Here is a 12,595-nt window from a genome sequence, read left to right as displayed (position 1 = left end):
AGATATTTCAAAAGTATAGGGCTTCAGACTTACAGGATGAAATACTGGCCTCACCAACATCAGTAGGAAGTCAAAAAATAGGTTGACTGTATCCTTGAGTCCGTACGAGTGAAAAAAAATGGACTAGAAAAGTGACTTCCATTGTGGATGGAGTCTTCAGTGCTCAGGGATTGCTGTTTGGGCATTACTTTCTCAAAAGTGCAACCTGCTCATTACATGCTGTGAAGTCCATGGCACTTAAAAAAATCAATTTGGAGGAAGCCAAAAGAAGACAGCACCCCAAAATGTTAAGCATGGGATACAATTCTATACAAGACTGGTTGGTTAGTTTAATAGTTTAAGCTTAGAAAAGGCCTCAGAACAATTAAGTTTCCTATATCAATAAAAATAGGGAGGCAAAAAAAATCAGAGCAATTAAATGTGAGATACTTGTTTGGCAATTTAAGCTATTGTCTGCCAGTTAGGGTTGATCTTTACAACAGGGTTTATCCACTGTTTTTTCTAAGCAATCCCCCTTACCTCCCTTTGGAAATGATTTCACATCCTAATGGATTTCACTATACAAAAATATTCCCTGACACGTAGCCTAAATTTTTTTTCTTAGAATTCAGCCCAGTATAGAATGGGTTGTACTCTCACAGACCACACTAAGCACTTCTAATCTTCCCAGCACCTTCTGAATTCCTGAAAAATAATGAATACTTCTACACATTAAAGTTTGGGGTATATTTTTTTCCTGTGATGCTTATCAACAGTGTAACTGAGCGGGGTGACTGGGGCAGTAGCCCCAGGTGTTGCCAGCTGGGGGACAGTGCAAAAACAGGTGCTGCCACCACACCACTGGGAGCTGGTGCTACCATGTGTCAGCTTGCTGCCCTGTTATGCCTCTGGGGATTACTATAATTCAGTAAGGCCCAGTTTAGGGATCACTCTTGAGTACAGAAACACGAGTTGCCCAGTTTGTAAGATATGCAGCATAGCCTTGTGCTTTTTAATGTAACCCAGGTTATGAGTTATCATTATCATCTAACAACTCCAGAACAAAGGTAAATAGGTCTGTTCTGGCTACTAGCCAGGGTAGTCAGTCCTTTAATTCCAGTAGTAGAGGCTCTATCCAAGGCCCCAGGTTTAATCCCTGTTGTTGGCCCAGATGAGTTTGGAACTGAGGTTTTAGCATCCATAACTCAGTATTCTAAGTAGTGGGTTTTTTATTTGCTTTTATTTTATAAAAAAATTAAAATTCTGTGATGCGTAATTTGCTTTTCATTTTCAAAGCATCTCTTATTTGGGATTATAGGTATTGCACCACTTTTTGGGTTTGTTTGTTTTTTAAATGTGAAAATAGGATGGATCTACAAAATATAATTAAACTGCCTGTGTTTTGCCTGCAGGTGAGTGAGATGGAAGTAAATGGTCAATTTGAATCAGTCTGTGAATCGGTGTTCAGTGAACTAGAATCTCAGGCAGTGGAGGCCCTGGATCTGCCAATGCCAGGCTGTTTCCGCATGAGGAGCCACAGCTATGTGAGAGCAATCGAGAAGGGCTGTTCCCAGGATGATGAATGTGTGTCGCTAAGGTCCTCATCTCCTCCACGCACAACCACTACTGTGAGGACCATCCAAAGCAGTACCGGTGAGTAACAAAAGGGGGATTCAGGAAGGGGCAAAAGAAAGACACCAGTCACCATAATATATAACATGCAGGGTCACATTCCAGCTCCCTTTTGTCAGTACACAACATCTGAAATGCATGGAGATGCTATATTCCATCTTTATACTGGGGTTAGACAGTGGGAAAGACTTAGAGCTGTCCTCTACATGGGAACATGAGAATCAATGACAAAATGAGTTATGTAGATCCTCTGGCCCAAAATATATCCAGGAGAGCACAGAGGCCACATTATCTATTTTCTCTTCTGTGGTTAGCAACTGCAGGTTGGCTGCATAGGAGCAACAGGGGCTAGATTCTCAACTGTTATAAAGTAGACAAGTAAAGGGTCTGTGCTGACTTAAGTGGATTTAGATTAGATTTATTCAAGCCTTATAATGGAGGGGGTTTAAGAAATAGATTTGAATATCCAAGGTCAAGTTTTTTTTATATCTATTCCTGGTTTGAAAAACCCTTGTTTGAAGCAGAAAGAAAACAATGATGAGTGCTACATATAGCTATCTGAATTCTCAAAGAAAAAAGTCAGAAAATCAAAATAAAATAGATATTTTCATAGGTCTTTTAGAGAAAAAAAAGAAACAAAGGTTATTAAGTGTACACTGGTATCTCTGGAGTGGGATGGCAGGAGCTCCCTCTTCTGACTTATTCCTCTCCCTCCTTTACTCAAGCACCATTTAAATCTCAATTCAAGTCATTAGAAGCTATTTTAAAGTCCACCGTTTCTTTTCCCCATTCTGTATATTTTTATATAGTCTGAGTTTTCTCTTTTTATTGTACGTTATTGCAGTATTGCAGTGTTTATATACAGTATAATGAATTCCTTTGCCTAGTCCTTTCACAATGATATTTAACAACAGATTTGCATCATCAAAAGACACTTTCAGCTCTTGCATCAAATCTTTTCATTTGAATTCATGCTGTTTTAAAGTATCAAATGTAAACATTATTAGAAATATGTTGACAATGCTCAAGCTTCAAAGCTCTTTAACAAATAATATGTGAAAAAGTCATAACTTAATGAATATTAAGATGCATATTCAAATAACAATAATGCTAATGTTCAAGATCATTTTGTGTGTGCAGCATTTGCCTGTGCAGTTTGCAATCAATTGCAGAGGAAGGCTTGGATGTGTGAGTTTATCATCCAACAGTAGCTCATGACAGATAGCTTGTGAGGTAGGTAGCTCTCTCTTCTGTCTGAAGAGTGTTTGAATGCTAAGAGCTTGCGGTATGCAGGTGCCATTATTGAACTATACTTGATGCCTCAGAGCATTTTTTTTTTTTTTTTTTTTTACCAAAACAGCATTTTGAAGAACAGGACAACAGCTATGTTAAAACTAGCCCTGTTTTAAAAGAGAAAAAAAAAGTATTCCAATAAACATCAATCTGCATAAGATTTGATAATCATTTTAATTTAAAACAAAGTTGTGTTGGCATATAAAAATTTCACATGTGTTTAGATATGATGTGGGGGGCGAGTATGAGTAAGAGGGAAAAAATGACTGCAAAGGTAGCCCAAAAGGTTGAAGAAAAAAAGGAAATATTTAGGTATTTTAGGCTGCCATTTGGTTATGCTTATTTTTGTTTTTGGCAAGAGTCCACAGTATGCTGAGCCACGCAAATAAACACAAACCCAGGCATGATTCCTTCCCTTAAGCTTATAGTCTAAAATAAATGAAGTCAGCAAAGGATGCAGTGAAGGAGACAGTCCTATGTCTAGAGGGAGAAAACTTCCTCAACCTGCTACTCCTTTTGCAGCGGCTCTTTTAAAATGAAGAGAAGAAAGCACCTTTCAGGCTTTTTAGCTGTGTTATATTATCTTTTATCTTTAATTTCCAGAATTCACAATGCCTGTCCCTCAGAGGGAAGCCACTCGAGCCACATTTTTTGTGGCTCAAATTTTAATCTACTAGATTAAAATACTTTTTTCTGGGGTTTGAACCTGAGTTGATTGTTTAATTTCATCTGTCCTCCCTTGTTCTTGCCTGATAAACAGTGAAACAGTAAACATCTTGAGTAGTTCCTATTCATGTATGGTTCAGTACAATAGTGGGGAGAGACCTTGCTGGACATATAGGGAGAGAAGGAAAAAGAATCTCAGAAATGTCTGTACAGATAATGTAAGAAATAATAATAAATGATCAAACTAGCAACTGCTCCAAAAACATGGTTCTCTCCCACTTCAGCCAAGAAGGACACCTTTCATTATCAGTAGTTTCAGCTAGTTTCTCAGTGGGCCAGCCACTCACACAAACACATGATTGCACATTACTGTAGGAATTTTCTTGATTGTAACTGGTTACAAATTAAAGCAGTTGAAGTAGCGGTAATCTGTTTTCCTATTCCCACAAGACAAGTCCAAAGTGAGCTACCTAAATACTTATGGCACAATCCTTGTCTTAGGGTGTATCTACATGTGCACTTTTCTGCAGAGCAGACTAAATAGTTCCGCAGTAAATCATCACCGTCTGCACATGCACCCGTATTAGGGCTCAGTAAAATAACTGTGCTATAGGACAGTACTATTCAGGACAAGTATTATTCTGTAGTGGAGTATTTATGTGCACCAAAACTCATGTGTAGATGGTGACTGGGGCTGGCTGGGGCATGAGGATGCTACAGTGTGAGAGCTGCCTGACAGCTAGCCCCACACTGGAGCAACCTCATGCCCCAGCCAGCCCCTCCGCAGCATGTTGAGCTGAGGCAGAGCAGCCCTGGGCTGCGGGCTGACCCCTCCAGGCCCCCTGCCAGCTGGGGATGCTCTGCTCTGGATCAACGTGCTGTGGTCCCAGGAGGATGTTTAAATGCAGTTCCCAGGAGCAATAAACTCTGGTGTGAACTGCTAATTGCACATGTAGATGCACCCGTAGAGAGCTAAAATGGACAGATTTACTACAGATTTTTGTTTTTTCAAATATTTAATTTTTTCCCTGAGAATGGCATTTCAATGTACAGTCTTTTATCCAATCTTTCACACTTTTGTAGGAGCAGTAGCACATTCTTATAGATCTCAGCTACTTATCTATAGATCCTTTTTAGACTGCTGGCTGGCCATTGCCAAAAATATTTGGCCTTTATGCTTTCTAGTTCTGTTTATTGAGACCTGTAGAATTGTTACTGAGGAGTTTTTCCATTTATGTCAGTGAAACCAAGTAAATACGAAGTACCTGGAGAATACATGTAGCTATATCAACTCTTTCAGGATCACTAAAAACTATCTTAGTGGCTTTTTAATATACATTATGCTCCCTAACTATTCATTTAATTCCCATTCAGCTATAAAAGCTTAGACACGTTAGACCATTTTCTGGATATGTCCAGCTATCACTGCTGGGTCATGGTTAGAGCTAAACCAAAGCAGTCCTTTTTCATGTTCTAGAGTATTTCAGATTTTCCTTTCCTAGATATGTGTTGAAACAGCACTTGTCTTGCTGACATTGTTACTGAGCTTCTGAAGATATTGCTAACCAAGACAGAGATATTTTAAGACTAACATTTTGAATTGTTTAAAAAAGCTTTCATAAATTCTTAATTCACATAATTTGAAGATTATTAAGCAAAAAAAGAACAAGAAGATGAAGGAGCAAAGACTAAATTCACAGAAAATACTATGCTAAAGGAGAATGAAAAGATTTTATATTTTTTAGATTACAAATTGTAATCAGAGCATTTGGATGTACCTAATCTTATAAACATTCACAACTATATTAAACCTCTTTTTGAGATGAGAAAAAGGCACAGACCACTCCTGCAAAAGACAACTCTCCTCTCTCCTGCAGTCCTTCCCCCTCCCCTTATCCCACACGCAAGTCAAGTGCCTGACAGTTGAACTTTCAGCACAGCCTAGAGGTCAGCCACTGTATGCTGTTAGAAGAGTTTAGGCAATGCCTACTAGAATACACTTCAACCAAGACAACAGGATTTCCCAATTCAGAGAAATGATGACTTAAGTGCCTTTGCTAACCAAAACTCCAGTGTTGTCTCTCCTAAAGCCTTCATACAAATAATTTAGGGCAGAGGCAGGAAAAATATGGCCCACCAACCCATTCTATCTGGCTCATGGGGCCTCTAAAAAATTTTTTTAATTAATTTTTATCTGCTCCTGGCTGCCTGTCAAAGATGAGAGGCAGCCAGCAGCAGAAGGACCCAGTGGGAATCTGTGGCTGAGCAGCAAGACCAGCCCATCTCCACTTTGAACCCAGCCCCAGACCCTCCTTCCGCCCTCAGGCCCCACTGGAAGCCTCTGTGGCTTCTGGCCTCACAACCCCAGAGCAGTTCCTTCCCCGCCGTCTGAGTGGAAAGTAAGGTAAGATTAGACAGAGGGAGGAACCACTGTGAACAACCCAGCAGCTAGGAGCCCCGTGGTGCTTCTTAGGCCAGGCTGGAGCCAGAGTGAGAAACAGCAGGCAGGGGGTGGAGGGAAGTGGCTGCAGCAGAGGGGGAACCGTGAGAAGCAGTAGGAGCTGCAGGGAGCAGTGCAGAAGTGGAGGGAGCCATTGGGAGCAGCACAGGAAGTGGTGGCGGCTGCGAGGAGTGACGGGAGCTGCCTGGGCCACAGGGACCAGCGTGGGAAGTGGTGGGGGATGTGGAGAGCAGTGTGGGAAGTGGTAGTGGCTGAGGGAAGTGGCAGGGGGCATGGCGAGCAGTGGGGGCTGCAGGGAGAGGTGTAGGAAGCAGCGGGGGCCATGGGGCGTGGTGCAGGAAGCATTGGGGGCTGTGGGGAGCACCAGGAACCACAGGAAGTGGTGCAACAAGTGGTAGGGGCTGTGGGAGCCACAGGGAGTGGCACAGTGAGAGGTGGGGGCCACAGAAGCCATGGGGAGGGGCACAGGAAGTGGTGGGGGCTGCAGGGAGTGGTGCAGTGAGTAGCGGGGCCAACAGGGAGTGGTGAGGCCTATGGGAAGTGGCATGGGAAATGGCGGGGGCTGCAGGGAGTGGCGTGGCGAGTGGCAGGGGCTGCAGGGAATGGCGGGGAGAGGAGTGGGCAAGCATGCAGAAGGGAATGCAGAGAAATGGGTGGTGGGCGGGAGCCAGGGACCTAAGGTGGGGCAGCTGGAGCGCAGAGCCTGGGCATGGGTTCTGCTTGGCTGCATCATGTGAGGCTCGCATGCAGTGTGCTAGAGCCACACACGATGGAGATGGCAGCCCACCCCCATCTCTCTCTCTCCCACCCCACCCACCATAACCCCACACCCAACCACAGCTTCCAGCCCAACCACATACCCCACACCCACCCACCATACCCATGCCCCACCACATACGCCCACTCACTGCTCAGACACAACATACAGTAGGACTATTATGCAGTCACCTCTAGATACACTTCATAAACACATAAATCAGTACAAAATATTTTTAAATAAAATTAAAGTAAGTTATAATAGATGTTTTATTTTTTTGTATGTAATTTGGTTTTTTTCTGGTTTCAAGATTGCAGCTCTCTTCCTCCCAAAAGGAGTACTTCTGGGGCAAGGGGAGGGACCTCTGGTGGCAAAGGTCTGGGGTTGGGGGAAGGACTTCCAGTCCCAATATGGTGGCTGGGGGCAGGGCAAGTGTCAAGGAGTGGGGCTACCCATGAGGCCCTCAGCAGCACGCCAAAACTCAGTAAGTGGTCTTTCACCCAAAATAATTGCCCGCCCCTGATTTAGGAGTTTGTGGACTAAACACAGCATCTTGAATCTCACTCAGAAGTAACCAGAAGAGTCAAGAAATCGATGTAATAATGCGTTCCTTCAGCTGACAGCACATAATAGGCCACTTCATTCTGAACCAGCTTTATATACTGAGTAGTCTTCAAGTGTGGGTCTGTGTATCATTATTTGCTATAACAAACAAAAGGTCACAGAAGCATAAGAAGTCTGCATCCAAAGTGTTGCAAGGGCCTTGTCAGGCTTGTTTATTCAACTCCCATTCTCCACTGGCACAGAACATTATCACATACAAATAGACTCTGCCCACCTTGGCACTTGTGTGGGTAGAGCTTTCATCACTCTTATCCAATTTTCCACACACATCAATCAAGTTCCTTAAGAGGCAATTCCATCAGACAGAGCAGTGAGTCAGCACCATCCTTCTTTATGTAGGCAATATAGCAAAAAAAAACCCCCAAACCAATGAAAACTCTGCTTTAAATTTCTATCACAAAAACTGCTGTCTTAGGAATAGCAGTCTGTGAATGGGAGCCTTAAATTGATAAGATTTATTCCTGGGGCAAACAAGAAAAAAATTATAAAATAGCTCAGCAGTGTTTTAGTTAAAATCGTCCGCAAGTAAAATTTGGTGCTGCTGAGGTGAATATGGAGCACACCTCCAAAGTCACTTCTTTATTCATTGAGGAGACCACATTTTTAAAACCTGGTTTGAGCAATTAGATAATAGATCCAAAGTGCAGAACATGTCCCAGGCTTCCTTGAGCAGAGAGAAGGAAATAAACCATGCAAATCTTTTGACAGATTATTTTCTACACTTTTCTAACCTGTCTTAAGGTTCAGTTTCAACTTGCATTAAGGCAAGCTACTACTTAGTTCCAAAAAAGGGCTGGTTAAAAAGAAGCTGTTTTCCTCACTTTGGGCATAGACCCTGTAACTTCTTCCGTTGTCCTGACTCTAATTGAAAATCAAACTTCAAACCTAAAACTTAAACTATACCTGAATTACTCAAAGTCCTTGTTTCTTTATGAGCAGATTAGCTCTCGGACAAACAGCTCTGAAAAAGCACAAAGAACTTTGAAACAGCTGGTTGCAGTCAGTTCCAACTTCCTCCTCCATGTGCAGTGATTCTCCCCCCGCCCCCCCAAATGCCACCTGGCACAAGCCCTGTGTTTATTTCAGTTGCAATGTTTCTATTGTGTATGCAAGCCTCTTGATATCTGTATATGAAACACTAGACCCCTCTTGGTTAGATATTCCAAAGAAGAAAATAAAAGCAGTCTGAATGGTTAAAATCCCTTAATCATTGTGTATTGAATAAAGGATTTTTAAAATCATATGTAATATCTCTTTCCAAAAAACCCCGAAAACAATCCCCCAAACTATCAAGACTATAGTGTCCTAAAGTGTCTTAAAGAAACCTTTGAGATAACTTTATGGTCCTTTCTATTCTGCTGTCCGCAAACATAACTTAGTTGAATTGCTGTCTATTTGTTTGTTTCTTTTTTAATTGGAAGACTAATATTCTTGGGACTTGCTAATGGTGTTACTGCAGATAATCTTCCTATTTCTGTTTTTCTGAATGTACACCAGTCAGATCTTGTGGAAACACTTTCTGTCAATTACTGTATAGCTTTCAAAATTAGGCTTATTTCATTCATAAGTTTTGTTCAGCCTAACATATACACTAATGATTGACTAAGGCCTTGGACACCTGTTCATTTGCAGCACTATCCTCAGCGCTTTCTAGCATTACAAAAATAGAGTGCTATGGGTCATGCATATGTGCAAAGACCCTTTCCCACTACTGGAGCAGTGCAAAATTGCTGTAAAGGTATCCTCTCAAGTCAGAGGGGCTATGGGAGATTGCTCCTTTGACAGCCTACCCAGTCCCCGGCAGTGGCAGGAAGCTATATTTGATAGCTGCTGCTCCTTGGGGGGAGGGGCTTCTCTCAGGAAGAGAGAAGGAAGTTTGAAGCTCTGCTGCCTTCTGGGGCTAGGTACAGACAGTCAAGAAGCCCAAGGCTGAATTGATTCAGTCTTTGCAGGTTAGTCTAAGCTACACAAATTAAATTGAAACAGAAGTGAACAATATTTACCTTTGATTCAGGAAATGCAGCCACATGCCTGCAGTGGCTCAGGTGAGAAGCTGGGGGGGTGCTAGAGCATGGTTCTCTGGGTGTGTGTTCACTTCCTCTTCCTGCTGCCCCTGAGATCTCTGGGATTTGCAGTCCAGAATTACAGCAGCAGGACTCTGCAGGATTGCTCATTTCTTCCTCTTCCTGCTTTCAGATGCCTCTGGGATTTGTAGTCCACAGTTGCAGCCAGCAGTAAGTTTGAGATGGGGAAGGGGTATTTAACTCCCCCCTCCCTGCCCCCAGACCCTAGCCAGGGTTTGCCGGGGAGGGCAGCCCCCCCTGCAGACTGGGTTGCATCTCCAGCTGAGATTGCCCCCTGCCCCCCACCCTCTTGTCAGCCAGTCCTCACTGCTCCAGCTACAGAGCAGAGGAGCAGGCCCAGCCCTGCTCTCTGGAGCAGACAGCCCAGCTCAGCCCAGGGCTGGAAAGCATGCTGGGTTTTTTGGGTCTGTGATTTAACTTGAACCAGGAAGGGGTCTGGAACAGAAGTTTCATAAACCAGTTTGACCTAAATCAGTTAAGTCTGATACTACATTCAACCAGGTTTATCTTAAACAAGTTTCAGCCATTTTCAATCATGTTTCTATGCAGTGAAGTTCTGTTCTGTTACAGGTTTAAACCAGTTTCTGATAACTTAAACTGGGTTATGTGTAACTTCTGTCCCTAGCCTGGCTGCAGGTAAATCTATAGGGGGCAGGGGTTGGAGGGCCAGGGCTTGGAGACTGTCGGGGAGGTAGGGAGTGTGTCACGGGGTGTTGAGGGGATGGGTGTGTGAGGGGGGCAGGTGTCTGCTGGCGCTGACGGAAACTATCTGGGTGCTAGGGCTGCAGCAGGGCAGGGGGTGTAGGGAGCAGGTATCTGCCCCTCCAACAGGGGAAGGGGGCAGGGGGGCCCTTTGAGGGCAGCGGTGCTTTGTGGCGAGACTGGCAGCACAGGGGCCAGTGCCTGTGCTTACAGGGGCTGAGTGGCCAGGAGACACTGCCCAAGGTGGGGAGCGGGGGGACATGGCCAAGCCGCCTCATGCAACACAGGAGCCCCAGCCCAGGGCAGGGGGTGCCACAGGCCTCCCCTCCTCTTTCTTCCCACCTACACCAGTGCCAAACTCACTCCATTGCCAGGCACACGAATCAGAGTCACCGTGGTCTTGCCTGGTCAGGATGGGATCGGCTGGAGGCCCACTCCAGCAGGTCTGGGGGAGCTGTGGCATGGAAGTCTGGGCATGGCAGGGAGGGCAGTAGGCTATGGGTCAGGAGTGCGGGGCACTGGCAGCACCAAGGGGCTGTGGGTCAGGAGTGAGGGTCCTGGGGGTGGGGGCAGGGAACTGTCAGTTGGAAGTGAGGGGCAATGGCAAGGCCAGGGGTCTGTGTAGGATTACCATATGTCCAGGTTTTCCCAGACATGTCCTCTTTTTTGGACCCCTATGCTGCATCTAGGTAGATTTTTAAAATAACAGCAAATGTCCAGGTTTTCTGCTCTCCCAGGCTGGCTGCTTGGGGCTGGGAGCAGCGGGCAAGGTGATTGGCTGCCAGGGGTCATGTGCTCCCCACCCAGGCTCCGGCAAGCGAGATAAAGAGAGAGAGAGAGCAGGTGTGGGCACAGTGTGGGAGTTGCCTGGGCAGCAGGGCTGGGGGTCAGGAGTGAGGGGCACCAACAAGGCTGGGGGGCAGAGGCAGCACTGGGGTGGCAGGGGCTGCAGGCTTGGAGTGAGGGGCACTAGCAGGGCTGGGGGCACAGAAGAGGGCTCCGGGTCAAGAATGAGGGGTACCGCATGGCTGGGGGTCAGGGCAAGGGGTGGCAGGTCAGGAATGAATAGCATTGCAGGACTGGGCGGAAGAGGGCTGCAGGTCAGGAGTTAGGGGCACTGCAGGGCTAGGGGGCAGGGCAGAGGGCTTCAGTGGTGCTGCTTTCCTGACCTGGGGGTGAGGGGCACTGAGAGGGGGACAGAGAGCTGTGGATCAGGAGTGAGGAGCACAGAAGACAGGATGGGTGACTGGGTTGGGTGTGCAGGGCACTGGCAGCACCAGGGGGCTGTGGGTTGGGAGTAAGGGGCACCAGCAAGGGGTGGGGGGAAGGGTACTGCTGTTTGGGAGTGAGGGGCACTGGCAGTGCTGGGGTCAGTGGGTCTGGAGTGAGGGGCAGCAGCAGGGCTGGGGGGGGCTGTGGCATGTCAGTGAGAGGCAACAGAATGAGCAAGGGCAGGGCACTGGCATGTCTCTGCCCCCCACCCATTTGGCAATGCATAGGGGGGTATGGGGGGGGGGCACATACCCCACCTGAGATTGGCCCTCGCCAGCCATGGAGTGAAGAGTGTCAGCCAGTGCCCCCCAAGAAGTGCCGGCAGCACTTCTGGTTTTGCCGCCAGCACTTCCAGTGTCAGCGATTGGGTGCTGGTGGCCACCCACAGTCAGAAGGCACCAGTGGCCCATGTCCCCACCATAATACTCCCCCTGCCCACCCCACCCCCTCCATGATAAGTGTCCTCCTTTTTAAGCCTGGAAATATGGCAACCCTTGGTCTGTGGGTCAAAAGCGAGGGGCAGCAGCAGGGGTGGGGGGCTGCAGGTTGGGAGTGAGGTGTCCCACCATCAGGTGTCCTCTTTTTTGGAACTGGAAATATGGTAAACCTCATTAAATACAAGATTAAATGTATGTATGTGGAATCCTAGTAGTTTGTCTCCACTATTCACAACTGTGTGTTACAAAACCAAGGAGTAATACCATAATGCCTAAGAATATGTTTTTGGGGGTTTTTTTAATTTAAAAAAAAGGAAATTTCTTTAGCTTTCAAGATGCAATAATGATGTGGCATTTGCCTCTTTAAATGACTCTGTTTCCATATAAAGTGTTAAAATCACGTTCTCAGTTTTTCATTTAAATAAGGCTACTTTTAAAAGCAGGGATAAAGCAGTTTTACGTGCAAAGCCTGTTTCAACTACAAATGAATTCCCCACTCTCAGAATTCACAGAAACTGTCAAAATTGAGTGGCCTAAGTTTTTCTCTTTCATCATATTTCATCGATATCATTAAGGGTTAATATGTCTCCACTGTGGTCGTTTCTGTGCCTGCTGCTCTTGTTTATGTACCCTGGCTTTAAACTAGCTAACTTGTGTGCTGTTAATAACATAGCCACAGCAGCGTGGA

General features: G+C 45.5%; 1 protein-coding gene across 1 annotated transcript in view; it reads left to right on the top strand.

The window, feature by feature from the left end:
* DLGAP1 (DLG associated protein 1) overlaps nt 1-12,595 on the top strand; it is a 719,594-nt gene that overhangs the window by 573,975 nt on the left and 133,024 nt on the right. Inside the window, exon 8 of the mRNA XM_025210860.1 lies at nt 1,392-1,632. Within this exon, the coding sequence (XP_025066645.1) occupies nt 1,392-1,632 (241 nt within the window). The remainder of the gene's footprint in view (nt 1-1,391; nt 1,633-12,595) is intronic.

Source organism: Alligator sinensis, unplaced genomic scaffold (genome assembly GCF_000455745.1).
Source record: "Alligator sinensis unplaced genomic scaffold, ASM45574v1 scaffold168_1, whole genome shotgun sequence".
In the NCBI taxonomy this organism is placed as follows: domain Eukaryota; kingdom Metazoa; phylum Chordata; order Crocodylia; family Alligatoridae; genus Alligator; species Alligator sinensis.
The sequence above is the reverse complement of the archived record's forward strand: the minus strand, read 5'-3'. Positions and strand labels throughout refer to the sequence as shown.